The 16,287-nt window shown below is 41.6% G+C and overlaps 1 protein-coding gene across 1 annotated transcript in view; it reads left to right on the top strand.

Annotated features, from left to right (window-relative positions):
• Positions 1-16,287, top strand: part of snd1 (staphylococcal nuclease and tudor domain containing 1) — a 176,454-nt gene that overhangs the window by 59,578 nt on the left and 100,589 nt on the right. The window contains exon 16 of the mRNA XM_085251073.1: positions 2,807-2,916. Within this exon, the coding sequence (XP_085107199.1) occupies positions 2,807-2,916 (110 nt within the window). The remainder of the gene's footprint in view (positions 1-2,806; positions 2,917-16,287) is intronic.

The raw sequence follows: 16,287 nt of genomic DNA, 5'->3' as shown, positions 1-16,287 counted from the left end.
TTGGGTGCTGACTGTCCTGTGGCCTCATTTTTGCCTTTCCTGGGCCATTTTCCCTTCCCTGCCAGTGTGAATGCGCTGATGTCTTCTGTTCTTGTTCTCATAAATGGGACATGGTCACACAGGGAACAGAAAGTACTAAACAAAAAGATGAGATTAAAAAAAAGTCAGTTGGTCCTTCAGTCCAGTCTTTTTCTACTTCTATACATGAACAGTAATGTTAATCTTTTGGCAGTTAGAAAGTTTATAATGACTTCTTAGAAAGGACAAATAAATAAAATAACCTTATAAACTGCAGTAGCCAGTGTTTACACACTTTATAGGTTCATAGTGTCTTAGATTAATGACCCTGTAAACTAGGGATGTGCATATCAAGTAACATCATTATTCTTTGAAGACTTAACACCCCTCTAATATAATTGGCCATAGTTGCGATAGACTTGCAGCATGCTATCTTAAGCTGGTGGAGTTCACGCTGGATGTAATTTTGTTCATTTTAAAAGCTGTTAAATGGCTCTCGCTGTGGCCCACACGTTTTATTGGTCTGGGGTCTGGTAGTTAGCAGAGAAACACATTCTTCTTTTTTTATTGTTAAACAGTAGTCCAAAAACAGCTTCTCTATGTGTTACCGCCACCTTTAAGTGGTAGAGGTAGGAAAAATATAAACTCACTGACCACTTTATTAGATAGAACTTTCTACCAGGTTGGATAATGTGAGCTTTGTGACGTGCTATGTTCAGGGTGTGTTGTGGTCTTAAAGGGATGGACATTATCAGCAACAATACTCATGCAGACCTTTACACCACCACCCTCAGTGGGAACTGATACAACACTAGATGGATTCATACGTTCATGTTGTTTATGCTTAATTCTGACCATCTGAATACTGCAGCAGAAATTAAGACTTACCAGACAAGCCAACATTTTTCCAATCTTGGTGAGACTGTTCTTATTCAGGAGTGGTCTTCTGCTGCTGCTGCAACAAGCTGGTCTTCTGCCTACCTTGGCTGTAACAAGTAGTTATTGCACTTACTTTTGTTTTCGTATAAGCTCAAAGCTATCCGTTGAAATACTCATACAAGCTAATCTGGCACCAACAACCATGTCACGTTCAAAGTCACTTAAATCCCCTTTCTTGACCGTGTCTGCATCAAGAAATACGTTAACTACATATTTATATTAACTAGCTTTTAAGCAGGTATACCTAATAAAGTAGCTGCTGATTGCATATTTAAAAACAAATAGTCTCTGAAATAATGCATTTTTGTATATATGAATTTGAAAACATTTATAAAAAAATGGATATAATAAATCTTTAAATTTGAAGGCTTTATTCACCGTATGCAATTCCTCCCTTAATCTAACACACATGAGCTTTTCTGTTCCATACACACTTTCCCCCCCTTCAGTTTTGCACACAATCTCAGCAGCATATACCTCTGCGAATCTCAAATGCCTCTTATAGAAATACATCATCATTCAGAAGTTCTCCAAGGGAACACAAGGAGACCATAAATAATACTTACGAGGACGAGGAGTGAGATTCAAATCCCAGGATAGTATTAGAGGGAGATGGCCAACGCTGAGCACTAAGTCACCAGGATTCCCTAGCACATCTGATTTTACTCTTCTGTCATGTATTTGTGAGTCCATCCTGAGGCAGTATATCTGTCACTCGAGTGAAGCTCATTAAATTAAACCTTGAGTCAAAGAGGGAAGAAAAGACCGTAGGAGAGAGCTGTTGCTTTATTAGCACAGCGCTCGAAGGTTGAACTCCCAACCGAATCTATCATTAGGCTACTCTGCATAAAACAATAGAGCACCAACCTGCTTGTTTTAGTGGTTAAGTGACACTAATTGCTTATTAATTGAAGTATTTGGAGAAAACTGGATGCAAACGAATACGAAAATAAATAAATAAAGCTGTTGTGTTTTTATATTCACCGTTTCCATTTGAATCTTCATCTGAAAGAGATTCCATGAGCGTTCACATCATCATGTATGAAAGGGAATAAAAAGAGGAGGAGGCGTCTCAGTCAATGAAACATATCTTCTCCAGTACAGGTTATACATGTATAATTCAGTATGTGAACCGAGCCTTTTTTTTAAAAATTTTTTTAAGATCCTCGCATACTCATGAACTGAAGGCCGTTTCTGGGGCACCTTTAAATACATAAATTCTCTGTTGCATGCATACATATCTTTTTAGTTTCATACTGGTTGATGTAGATATTCTACAGTACAAGCACCTTTATACCTGCTCTTTCCCTTCACCTCTGCTCTCAGGCTTATTCGTTCCCTTCTCTCTTCTATTTAAAAAAACAACAACAAAGAAGCCTTTGGAAATATAGTAAAGTTCATGTCATAGGATCCAAAGACAAAAATTTATTAGTGTAAATGTTTTTCTACAGAAGTGCTTCATGCACTCAGGTATGACCTCTGACAACCAATTATCCATTTAGCGCAGATCATAGTGCCGCTGGTTAATCTCTGTTTTTCCTCTGACGTGCATTTGTACAATTGAGCAGCCAAACAATTTTTGACCTTTTTAAGAGGGACGAGGAACGTGCTTAATGTGGTCTAAGCTGTCAGGAGCGGCTGGAAAATGTGGATGTAATTTGATGGGTTTTTCCTTCTTTTTTCCTCCAAATGATAATTTGACTCAGTCATGCCTTTTTAAAAAAATTTTATCTTATTGTTCTGGCTCTGCGAACCAAATAATGTTAAACCAATTTATGGCATCTTGCTGTTCTTTTGAGTAGCAGCTGTGCTCACCTTTAACTCCTGCAACTGTTTTGTCTTTGGCCAGGTATTGAATGTCCACGCAGTTCCCGGAATACGCCCGGAGGCGTGCAGGTGGCTGAACCCTTTAGTGACGAGGCCATGCTGTTCACCAAAGAGCTGGTGCTGCAAAGGGAGGTAAGCAATGAAGTGGAACATTTTGGCCCCAGTTCTTATTGTTTCAAAGCCCAGCTCCATGTTGGGCACTTTTGATATTCTGCTGTTCTGGCGCTTAACTTCCTCTGTTTCGCTCTCTTATTCACAGTCTGAGTTTCAGTATCCACTTTGCAGCATTTTAGTTTCACACTCACACTTTAGTTTTACTTTACTTTGAACATAAGATCATTTTGGTTCAGAGATGTGAGAAGAATGTGTGTTGTGCTTTAAACAGCAGATGGGAGAGCAGCTCTTTTAGCTGAATTCTGCTATCGAAAAATCCAAGTTTTTCCTTCCTTCTGTCAAACCTAATATGAAGGCAGTTTGTCCATAGATAGGGCCACTAGCTTTAATAAGCTGATTAAATTGTTTACTCCCAAATGAGCTTTATTACAGGTGCATTAAAGTGTTGGCAAATCTCAACAAGAATTTTGACAGAAGTGGACACAATCCCAATCCACTACCCTCAAAAGCACCTACACACACACACACACACCATCCTCCAATGCTTATTCCAGTTTACGGAAAACTCACCTGATAGTGGATCAGTGCTCCTGGGCTTTAGAAAACTCCATCCACTGTGTGCCTCTTCATTCACATGCTAATAGGTTTTTATAGGAGGCAGTGAACGGACCAAAGCCATGATGGAACTAGCTATAATCCTGCCACCACTTATCCAGGACACACACACACACACACACACACACACACACACACAGTCTCTCCTCTCTCTTTTTTTTTTTTAAACTACTCCTCTCTATTCTTATCTCAGTCTTAAAGGGGTTTTTTTTTTTTGCGTAGTGTGGCTAACGCCACTGTCCTCTGATGTTTAATTGTAATGAAAATGGAGCCAGTAGCCACCGTCACAGGTGGACCCGTGTGTGTGTTTGTATGCGTTTGAGAAACCTAGATTTTTCAGAATGCCTGGACTGTTGAAAAAGTGATGCAAACAACTGGGGAATTTGGTAACAGAAGCGCAGAAGTCGAGGAGCAAGTATATGATCTGAATTTTTATTGTTTTTACAGATGCATGTATGATTAAATCTACAAGAGGCACACGGTCTTCGGAGATTACGTTTTCTTTACAGATTAAATTAAAGTCCCCCTGGAATGAAAATAGAGTTTTTAACCTCGTTCACATATCCATATGGCGCCCCCCCCCCCCCCCCCCCCCCCCCTTTTTTTTTTTTTTAAACTCCCCACATCTGAACATTTTTACCATCAAGCTGCAGTGCAGGTGTGCTGTTTTGGTGCTTTCCTGCACTCTCTGTCCAACCGTGTGTGTGTGTGTGTGCGCGCATCTGGTTCATTGACACCGTGGACATTTGTATGCCCAAATGATGCCAAAGTCAGCTGCCTATCAAAGCTGTTTTAAGACATGAAATGCTTATTTTGGTTGGGGAAGAAAAATGGACTTTGAGGATTTGCCATCATGTACATAACCTCATCCATCCATACATACAAGCTCGTGCACACACTCTGACACACATTTTCTCCCTTGCCAGTCATTGGTGGTGTCAGCAAGTTTTTCACAGGTAGGTGGGAGTTAGCAGGAAAGACCGAGCCATATAATGAGTCTCGAGCCCAGTGTGGGGGCCGGCTGTTTGGCTGGCTGCACCGACCTCCTGTTTGGGCTAATATGAACACAAACCCAGTCAAACTCTTGAGAGGGACACATTCAATTAGCTAACAATAGAGTTAAGCATTCACACATACGAAAGCTGTCACTTATTAGAAAGAAAGTTAGTAGATGATGAATCACTGAGTAGAAAAGTATTTTAATGACGCAGTCTCATGATGTCTCTTGAATACCTTGAGGGGGAAAAAAATCGTTACATTTCGGTGAACAAATTGGCTCAAGTGCACATCTAGCTGTTAGAGAACACATGTGAGAGAAAGCTGGAATGAAGAGGTGACAGGAAATGGAGTCGCTTTATTGAGGCAAGTGAGTAGCTACAGAATTTAAACCGATGATAGACAGAACGAAGAACTGGTCCTTGCCCTTGAATCCATCTTTTTCTCCATCTTTCCCATCCCTGCAGATCGCAGCGAGTCTAAATGAAACTGGTTATTAAGGTGTGTCTCACTCCAACGTGAATGTGGATCATTTGATTTCATTAGCATGAGATTCTGCTGTTGGTTCATCTCTGAATAGCATCTGATTGCAGCGGCTTTTGAGGCTCCTCCTAAGGTGGCCTCACGTGAATACCATTTGATTTTGGGTCTCGGTGCCGCAGTCATTTGCATTCATAAAATATTTTTCCTGCTTACGCTGCTCGACAGCCAATTTTAGTTTTCTAGGGCTTTGTTGAACTAACGATATGTTGACTCAGTGGCCACTACGTTCTCTCACTCCGACACCTCCGCTTTTTGCTCTAATTAGCTATTTCTTTCTCTTTGTGGCCTTGAAATTGAGTTTGGTTGCTGGAATGAGCACGCAGTGCTCTCTGTCTCTTTTTTTCTGTTGTACCACTCTTCTGGTCCCCTTTCAAGAAATAAAATAAATCCTTTCTTGTCTTCAGCGTCCAGTTTGAAATCTTTGCCTGACATTTGCTCCCAGCTTTTTCTCTGCTTAACGCCCATTTCCCTCTACCCCCTCCTTTCCTCAATTTATCTTTAAACTGCTACACGGCTATGTTTTAATTTCTCTTGATACAGACATGCATAATTAATGTGGCACCCAGTGAGGGGAGAGGCCTTGGCTTCCATCTTAGTCTATTTACCCCCTCACCACTACAACTACCGCTGCCACCATCGTCACAGATTTGCCTCTGTGTCTCTCAGTTGTTTTCTTTAAAAAAAAGAAAAAGATTTCTTGCGCTTTCTGATTCCCCTTGTTTAAAAAATAAAAATAAAAAGAAGACTTTTGTGTTTATCAGCTCTGTCTTCCTTTATCCCTCTCCCTTCCTCATACTCTGTGTAGTGTTAATCTCTGACAGACACTGCTCCCGTTCCCAGCGTGGGACCAAAACAGCAGCATAGAATTCTGAGCAGGGGCAAAAAAAAAAAATGCATCGGTAAACAGCACTCCCCAGACATTTCCTTTTTCTTTTCTGATGTCTTCCATTTAATTTGTCTCACCTCCCACCTTCCATTGACAAAAAAAAGGGAAAAAAGTCAATTCACGAGTCGCTGATTTTTCTTTGTTGTTTTTGCGTGGCATCTTCAAAAGCTCAACCTAACCAGGAGGCAGGGGAACGGAAGAATTTTACTGCATTGACGTTGGTTTTCTGGGATGACTCAGCTAGTCTTGGGATATATTTAGAGTTGTAGTGTTAATAAACAAGATATTAGTTAGTGAAATAATATTTGAACCATCTCGGTGGCTCATTAAAATGCTGCAGGCCCAGTGATCATTCCAGTGAGATGGCTGCCGTGTGATCATCTGCTTGATACATTAGATGATGCATTGTATTTTAAGGCTACTAGCTCTTAGGCTCTGAGGATTGAACCATTTGTTTCTGTTAAAACGCATCTACTTGTGTTCTTTTTTTCTTCTTCTTTTTATTTTATCTTTCAGTGTGTTTGGAGTAATCAACACAGAAAGGATCCCTGATTGGAACTGTTGGTGTTGCATAACTGCCTCACCAGGTGGGAGAGGAGGCAAGAATAAGACGGGAGGGGGGTGCAGGGATGGCGTGTTTGAGCAGGGATAAGAGCAGGCTAAGTGGACAGTAATATGTGATGCTCTCTTCTGCCTACGTATACTGTCACTTCTATTGACCTCATTCAGTCTGGGTGTTCTCATCTAGTGTATACCGCTGACTGCCTACTCAATAACACTTACCTCTGTTTTGCATACATTTTAATAGCCTTTTCTCACATATATCAAGTTGAGAAAAACATGCACATTGACATAAAAAAGGTCCCTATCGTAGTGTGTAACCTCTCTGCCAAAAAAAAAAAAAAATCATACTCTAGATTAACCTGAGGTGAATAAGGAAACACACACCCAATATCAGTGGTCACAACCATGTGTATTGCCAGAGCCAAAGCCTGGAGAAAAGCGAGGGTTGTGCCAGGCAGGGCGTCCCACATAACGTCTGTGCCATCCTCCCTGGCGACTTCTTGGGAAACCAAAGTACCTACCATAGTTTCAGTAACCATCCACAATAGATACAGCATTCAAATACTACAGTTTTATTCACTCGGATGAATTGCTTTCTGTTTGACTAAACCTGAAATAACACACAGTAAAAGCTACACATCATTATTCCAAGTGATTGCACATCTTCTTTCTTCTGAGCTTGAATTACTAGATACTTTGCAGTTTAAGAGAAGCCTTATTTTCATCTTGTACTTGAGCTGTATTTGACAATAAAAAATAGCTGAAAACATAGGAAGATATCAGTAATTTTAGCAAAAGAAATTTGAAAAATGAACCAGCTTTTTAACTTCCAAAGTGCTCACACACACACAGACACACACACACAGAGCACTTACTTCAGTTTCTGTGTAGGGGTTCATTCCCTTGGTTTCACGTGGTGTCGCATGCGGTCCTAAACGTGGCCCCCTCGTGCCTAAAAGAGGTCCCCCAAACCCCCCACCCGCATTTTCCACCTTGTGACACGAGCACTGTGTGCATCAGGCTGCCATGGGTGGGGGTTGGCAAAGGCTGCCTTCAGACCTGCAGGAGGTTGTGTTGTGGAGCGTTGATGAGTCACTGTGCCAGCGTGGCAGCACAGATGCCTTGCTAATGCCTGCCTGTGCAGATCTCTCTGCTTTAATAACTGTTCTTGGTGAGCATTTTGATTAAATGCTAATAAACCCAATGCCTTTGTAATATCAAGAGGATTTTTGCCTTCTGCTAGCGTATAAAGGCACACTGTGGCAATTGGTTTATTGAAGTGTTTCTTAGTGTGCCTTTTCTATTTGTCCCTGTACATCTGTGATCATTGCAACTGTGACCACTTAATTTAGCATTCCTCACACATACAACCCCTTCGTGGATCTGACCCCTTTTTTATATGTCCTATTTTGCCACACAGCGCCGCAGGACACCATCGAATTTCTTCACGTCTTCCATGCTCTCACATTGATTTCCGATCAAGCTTGAATTATTTTGGCGAGAGGTCGATTACACAAGTGCTGGATCTCACAGCCTTTGACCATGTCTGCTCCTCTCTTGTGCTCTCTCACACACAACTGCCCCCCCACAACTGTTCTGTTGTTTATATTGGCCTTGCCTTTGCTATCTATTTTTGACTCGAGTTTCTTTGTCATACTTCGGCATACTCGTGCTGCGTGTGCGCGTGTGAGCGTGAGAGATGGAGAAGAAGTATACACGATGAATAATTCATGGTGTGGTTTCCTGGTCAGCGAGACAGACGGTGGGGACGGTGAACTGGCCCTCAGGTCCTTTTTCCCCATCACATACTGTAGTTAAACAAACCATGATTGCAGAAGGCAGCCCCATATCCAGATTACTGCTGCTTCATAACCACAGACAGGATCTGTCCCCATCCATTCATAACTCTGGCACTAGCCTAGCAGCATGACCAGTTTGGACTATATCCATACAAGAAATATTTAATGCTTCTCCTATCATATGGTAGCTTGTTGCCAAAAGCGGTTGCACACGAGTGTGTTTTATTAGCAAAGAGTAGCGAACGACCCATATGGCGTTTTTAATGGTTTTCATTTAAGAGATGACAGTAAAATAAATCTGAAAGGAAGCACAAAGTGTTAATGTTGTATTTAAATTTGACATAGATATTTAAAACCAATCCGATCTCAGTGCGATTATTTTGTTTCGGTTCTGATAGCAGATAAGTTTCTTACTTGAAAAAACAAACAAACCAATAGCTCTAGCTGCATGACCTCTGCAAACCATGCAAGTTTGCAATTCCCAAAAAAAAAAAGAGAGGAAAAGTTCAAGCTTGAATCCCACATTATGAGCATAATGCTATTATTCTTGGTTTTAGTTAACTTCTGACCATAAATTTTGTTGCCCACAAAAGCTTGTCTGCATTATATTGGACTAATTGGTGTCACAGGCGGAGTCCAGCTTTTACTTTTGCAGCAGTTTGGAATTTAAGTACCGCTCTGCCTCTTTGTTCCCTGAAAGTAGTGAATTACGGTGCATTCGCGCCATCGCAGACGGGGAGATAAATGGGCTTGAATGGAGATGGAGAGAGAGGTAGAAACCTTCTCTCTGCTTTATGGTCACAACTCGTTTACAAGGGCGACCTTGTGTTTAGTGTGTGTGTGCGAGTCAGTGTGATGAAATTGCAACTTCATCGTCCACCCTGATAAGTATAACGTGCAAACTGTGCTAAGACTGCAACACGGTGCACACAGGGACCCACTGAATCCGTTTAGCCTATCCCCTACATGAAGGGCACTGCAGTGCTCTTCCACGTCAGTGAGGGCAATGGTATAATGCACTCTCTTATTGTCTTTCTCTACACTCCACTTCTTTTTATTCCCACACTACATTTTGCTGCTTCTGGATTTTTAAACAGAGTTGGGCAAAATGAAGGTATAGGACATGGAGTATCAGTGTGAGTGCTCACATTCATAGACACATTCCTTGAATTATTACTGAACCTAAGGACAGAAGACTGGATGTGTTTCATAAGGAATAGAAGCAGCAGGAAAAGGAAGGGGGGGGGGGGGGGGGGAGGCTTCGGTTGTCTTTGTCGTGTCTTTATTTGCCCTTTCTCTACTTGTACTGGTCCATCTCACTTAAAAGGAAAATAGCCAAACTACATATTGGATTTTGGTCTGGCTGTGAATACCCGAGGCAGCCAGCCAGATAGCCAGCGGCTGTGTCAATAAACACGTCACTACTCGTCTTATTGTTTGGCTTCTTATTGTTTGCCTTCCAGCTTGTTTGAATTTGTTATTATATCCCACCTGTCTATGCAGCGCTGTCAGGGATATTCAGATATGGCAAATAAAGAAAATGATAATAAGAGCAGACTGACTGATTGAAATTCAAAAATAGGGCTTGCTGTTTAAAACTCAGAACAGAGCTGATGAAATATATGAATACCTTTTGATCTTTCTTGGATGCTGGTAATCAAAGCAATAGACAAAAGTGCGAAACTTAAACATGATCCTGAGATGATATTTGTAAGGTGAAGTGATAGGCGTGGCATCTCTGGGTCATTTTAAGAAGGTTAATAGGGTTTTGTTTTAATGCTGCTAGTTTCATTCGCTCACTTTGAACACACACAAACGCCCAAATCCTCATGCTGCATTGCCTTCTGAGCTGCTGGGTTGCTAGGCGCTTACCTAAACGCGAACATTGGTTGACACTGTAGCAAAAATGACACGCAGTTGGCATCGGAGGCAAAATTAATAGTGTCACATTTCTTATCAGCAAATATATTATGCTCACAGTTGGGAGAATTCTGAAGCCATTTCCTTCTGAAGCACTCCTGAAATAAATGTCTTATTGACATTTGCACCTGGAATAATACTATAATTTGTTTGGGTCGTCTTGCAGTTTTCTGTGCTGCAGTTTGCTCTTGATAGTGTACAGTTCTAAAAATGGTTTATACTCCGTGTCCTTCACCGTGTGTCAGATGAATCACAGATGAGCCTGCCTGAGGAAATGGCTTCGGGTGCCTATGGTTTATTGATGGTCAGATTGATCCTATTCTGTTGATTCATAACATATTAACAGGTTGAGAGACGGATGCGTATTTATCTTTGTTTCTCCGCCATACATACATCAAATATATAGACTAGTAGTGCATGTATCAACTCTTGCAGCGTTTTGCAATCCATGCCATGTGTAGGGGTTTTGACAAGGAATCATTTGCGTAGAAAATGCCCATAAATCACCAAGATCAATGCAGTTTTTGTGTGCGTGCGACTCTGGTCTCTGTGCTAATGGTTCCCTTGACAACACAGCAGTTGCTACACATCGACATCATCCTGGCTTTAGGTTTAACCACAAGGACGTACAGGCGCAGAAATCAGCAGCCATTATAAAAAGAGACATTCAGTCCTTGTGAGACTTCGAAACTGGAAGAGCTGAGCACTTACTGACATTCACACACACATACAATCCGCTTGTAACCTTCCACACGCCATTAGTATTTTTGTGTCAGCGGTTCATGCCAGTTGTATGTTGCTTGCTTCCTTTAAAAAGTTTCTAAACACCTGTCTCCTGCTTCATTGAGGTCATACGTATCTCGACCAACCGTTTCCTCTTTTCTTTTCCCTCTGGCCTTTTCCTCTGCCTTCACAAAGCTACCATTTATCTGTGCGTGTGTCTGTGTACCCTGGCATGAGAAGGAAGGTAGCTCCAAATGATCTGAATAAGTAAACGGCAAATAAAGGCCATAAAGAGGAGAGACTTGAAGAAGTAATCCTTCACCAGCTTACCCCAGCATAATGTCGGCACACCTGCACCTTTATCCCCATCTCAGCATCGCCTTGCATCTACCTCTCCTCTCATTACATTTCTTTATATCCCTTACCAACAACAGAGAGGCTATCTCAGTGGCTGTGTCAGCGATCAGCATCTCTTCCCTCCCCCTCCCTTTCCCTCTTTTTCTATGTTTCCCAGAGGACAGTCGGGGGCATAAAGGGAAGAACAAGCCTTGCAAAATCTATTCAAAATCCGAACGGAGATTGGGCTCTCAGCTTTAAATTCAGCCAGATAAAGCTAATGGTAGAAGTGGGCGACAGGCAGGAGGCTGTGTGTATAAGCATACTTCGATTGAGGCCAACTATAGAAATGTAGTTTCTTTAAACCCCTTTTCTGGCTGAATCTCTCTCTCTCTGAATGTGCAGGGGTGTATGCAGAGTAAGTTCCCAGAAAGGCTGGCGATAGCGCTGCAGTTTCTTAAAATGCTCCCTTTTCCAGCAGAATTTCCCTTAAAGAGAGAGTATTTGCTGATGCTTGTACTGCTTCCAAAGCCTATGGTAATTTATCTTTTTGTGACATTCATTAAGTCATTTTATTAATCTTAGTGGTGGCCGGATGTATACCAGATGTACAGTTAGACAGAGGTTGGGAGTCAGAAATTGAATTAGGAAGACATGGAGTGCTTATATTCCTCTTATTCCCTGATGAAGTCCCGCCTCTCCCAGGTTATCTTCTGTTCTACTGATTTTCAGTTCTCAGTGTGTTTTCCCAAAAGGTTTCTTTCATTGCACATTATCAACAGTTGGGTTCCCTGTTCATACTCCAGAAAAACAAACAAACGAAAAAAAAAACTAGATTGAAATAGGTTTAGCATTCTCCTACTATGTAATGTTTTGTTAGCCTTTGGTAGTTCTGCATCTGAGACTAATGAAGGCTGTAGTTGTTAGGGAGCTGTGGTCTTGTTAGCGCAGTGGCCTCTGGTGTTTCTACACTGCTGACATTTAACACCACTATTACAGTGGCCCCTCAAATAATGCCTGTTTGGAACGGGCAGATTGCATGCTTGCTTTGACATGACTACAGCTGTGATAACATGGACTATAGGGGTAGTTTATAGTTACAAACATAGCATACAGTTTGATCTCAATTAGACAAAATGTCAAATGCAGTGAGCGTTTAGCGTTTGCTAACAATCTGATGTGCGATCCTTTAGTGGTGTTGTCGTGCCCAAATTTCAATGCCGAGTTCCCCACAGGTTTTGAATTTACCTGCGGCGGTGGTGGTTGTGGTGATGGTGGTGGGCGGCAGCACAGAGTATGACTGATGTCCACACAGAGTCATGCAGTTTACCGAGGGTGTAAGTAACCCCGCATGCAGGCGGTCATTAGTAGAGAAAAGCTAACAGTAAACAGCTTTTACCCAAAGTGTGACGATGCACTACACATGCTAAGTAGCTCAGAGGAACAATTGAGAAAAGCAGGCACATCTACAGAGACTCCTTCATTTATTAGCCTGACACACCCACAGACAAACGCTTATTTCCACATACATGTTATACTGCCACTCCATATTGTTAATTTGTCACCTCATCACAACTTGTTAGCCACTTTTGGCTGAGAATTGACATCCAGGAACACATAGAACACACACAATCACACACACAGTTATTATCTCCTGGAACAATACTAATAGATGCATGTACTGCTGTGAGCAAACAGTTTGTGCCTCTGCTGCCAACAGAGTAGGATGGTGAATAGTTGCCAAATCTCCTCTACCCTGAGCCTCCTCTATTTCTCCTCTCCCCAACAAAAACCCTAACCTTTCTGTGCCTCCCATTTCTGTTTTAATCTTTACTTTAATCATTTTCCTCTTCTCACTCTGTATATTCTTCCCATGGGCTGAACCACATCCTCTTTTTTTTTTTCTTCTCAAATCCCCTTTGCACATTACCACTCTGTGATTTTTCAGTTTTTTTCCCTTTCCTGGGCTCACCAGGCTCTGATGTTTACACTCTTCGAGCACAAACTTGGTTTGAAGTTGTTTTTGTTGCGATAACAACAAAACTATAATTGATGGACAAACACAAGCCTGTCTGCACATATACGCCTTTGATGTGTCCGGTCATGTTTAATTAGCTGGAGTTAGTGGCGAGGGGGAAAGAGAAATATAACTCCCTCGCTAATTATTGGCTCCCCCGTCGGGCAGGAACTCTCATATCAGCCGGGCTGTCGAGGTCACGTACAGCTTCGGGCCACATTGCCCTCGATTCACCTGCTCTCGAAAACATCTTTGATCTGAAGTGCTTTAGAAGTCCCTGAAAAAAAGAATCACTGTTCAAGGTATCTGCAGTGCTGACAATCTGGTTGTTCAGTGATGACGCGACGAATCCTACTTCCGGGTCTAAAGTAGTCTGCGTTTAATATGGCTTTTGTGTTGTTAACATGTTTAATGTTATGTATTTTCTTCTATTTGATCTCAAAAAGCTCCTAAAACAGTCAGTGATCACTGTTGACCTCCCTCGGCTTTTATTACTGCTAATCATTTATTTAAGCTCAGTTTTTAAAACCTTAGGATGTAACTACAGCCCAGCCCATGCAGCAGTATATGAATGACTAACCTCGTATTGTGGATGGATTATCTCAGTTGTTCTCCTGGCTGAAGTTTGGTCCTTTTACAGCATCCTGCCATGCGATTACATTTGTTTCTGACCACCGAGAAAACTCACGTTAACTTTTATCGAGTGGGAAAAAAGTTAGCTTGTTTATATTATGCTAACATACCTGTGTCGCTAGCAGTCACGTAGCACATCATTATATACCAGCTAGCCAAACTTCAGTAACCCTACAAACGTCACTGCTGTTTAGTTTTCTGTCTTCATTTATGTTGGAAGTGATAACAGAGCTGTACGTTTTAATTTGTTTCCAAAACCCCGCAGTCAGGACATGCTATATTGTATTTAGAAAGAAGCTAGCGAGCTAACTCCCTGCTAACTTCTAACTCCGTTAAATGTCATAAATTCCGTTTTCATGGATGCCTGGATGTTAAGCTCAATTGTTACACCTGGTAGAGCAGAACACTGATCATTTTATTAAAGATGTTATTTCTTAAACATCAAAATGTTAAAAATTACATTGATTTTTTTTCACCTTCCGCTGACGTTCACTTAGGCTGGTCCCACTGCAGAAGATCTTACAAACTTAAGTTTTTGTGTGTCTTCTGACTTCAATAAACTGCCACTGGGTCTTTTTGCCTGTTTTCTGAGATGACATATGCTTTGATCAGTTTTTATGTGGAGGTGGCATAGTTAGACTGCCACAGGTTCACTCCTACAATCACTCCTACACAAGCACTTTCACATAGACAAACATGCTGTCACGCATCTGTGTTTCAGTTGTTACAGGGAGCCAAATTCAGCCCTAAGATAAGAGAGCAAAAACACACTGGACATCACAGCTTTGCAGAACACGTCACTGCTCTTTTCCCTCTTTAGACCGAACGCTAAACAGATTTATTTGAAATCCGAATTAAAGGGGAGAGAGAGATGTTTGCAAAAATATGGCATTGTTTCCCTGCCACATCAGATCTGCCATTAGATATTTTTTTTCTTCAAAGTAAGGGCTGCATTTTAAGTAGGCATGCTTGGAGATGATGTTTATTTGGGCTGCATTAAATCTTTTGGATGGCATTAGTGCCTGAATCCACTTCCCCATGAAAACAGCTTGCGAGCTTATTCCCCCCCTTTCTTTTTTTGAGTATACAGGAGCTGCATTTACATTTTATTCCACTTAGATTAAGTTCTTAGCAAAGTCTGACAATTTTTCAAATACCCCCTACTAAATGTTAAAAACTCAAGTGAGGGGGGAGGGGTGGGTTGGACGCCACTTTGTACAGTGCAGTGGGGCTTAAGTTATAGACTGCAAACAGAGACTGGCTATTGATTAGTTTGATCTTTAAAGATCACTGCTGACCCAACCGCACACACACACTTAAACACATGCTGTATTTTGCTGCAGCGACTGAATAATTTTGGCTCCACGTGAAAGCTGTGTTTCAGCCCCGTTGTTGCACGACGCAGCTTGTCAGTGCTTTCCTCTTGACGTTGCTTTCCTTTGCCATTCTGTGCTCAGCGGTGCACATTTTCTCAGCAAGTCTTTCACATTAGCACACTGCTTGTCATCTTGAAGTCCAGATCAGAGTAAATGCATGAGCCTACAGTTACTACACAGTGAACTCTGAGCTCTTCTTTAAAGTACACAATAGGGGCACAATAGGGGCTTCTTATTTATTGCAATCACATTGTAAATTCTCCTTTCAGCTTCATTGCTCTGTGTTCTTATCCCTCCCCTCTGTCTGCCTCTTTTTCACACTCCTTTTCTTCTTCTTCTTCTTTCCCTACGTTCCTTCTTACATACGACGCTGCTGTCCTCTGACATGCCAAATTGGAGTGTCATAGATAATTTGGATTTTTTGCCCTCACCGTTGAGCTCAGTTCATTCTCTCTCCCTTGTCCGTTGTTGTTGTTTTGTTTTCTTCCCCCCTCCTCAGTTTCTTCTTTTTCTTGTTCAGTACAGGGCACCATTTTGTAACCCCGCTCCCACCCCTCCACGATCACCAAAATGTCTATGCTCAGATACACACATTGTCACCCTTGAAAAGATGAAGTCCCAGAATACTCTCCATAAACTCCATGCACTGCTAGTTGCATTGAGTATCAGTCTTCTGGTTTGCAAGAAAAGCTTCCTTTGTCCTCATTTCTTCCCATGCAGCATAAAAGCAAAGATTTTCTCAGTAACACTTTGTGTATGGGCTTCTTCTGGTCTTTTATGGACTCTTTTGCGTGGAAACGTACAAAGATGGAGGGCAAAAACACAAATGCAGTTCTGAAAAGTCACATTGGTGTTCTAGTTGTGTGGTCCACACATGACAGCATGAATCTAAATGAATGCCTAAATGGCTAAGAAAATTAGAAGAAGTGAAGGACGTCTCACTGCAGTCACTTCACAACACATCTATGCTACAGTATACAT

This window comes from Mchenga conophoros, linkage group LG17, assembly GCF_057382185.1.
Source record: "Mchenga conophoros isolate Kocher_MC1m ecotype Shallow Benthic linkage group LG17, M_conophoros_male_GT1.1, whole genome shotgun sequence".
NCBI lineage: Eukaryota > Metazoa > Chordata > Actinopteri > Cichliformes > Cichlidae > Mchenga > Mchenga conophoros.
This window is presented reverse-complemented; position numbering and strand designations above follow the sequence as displayed.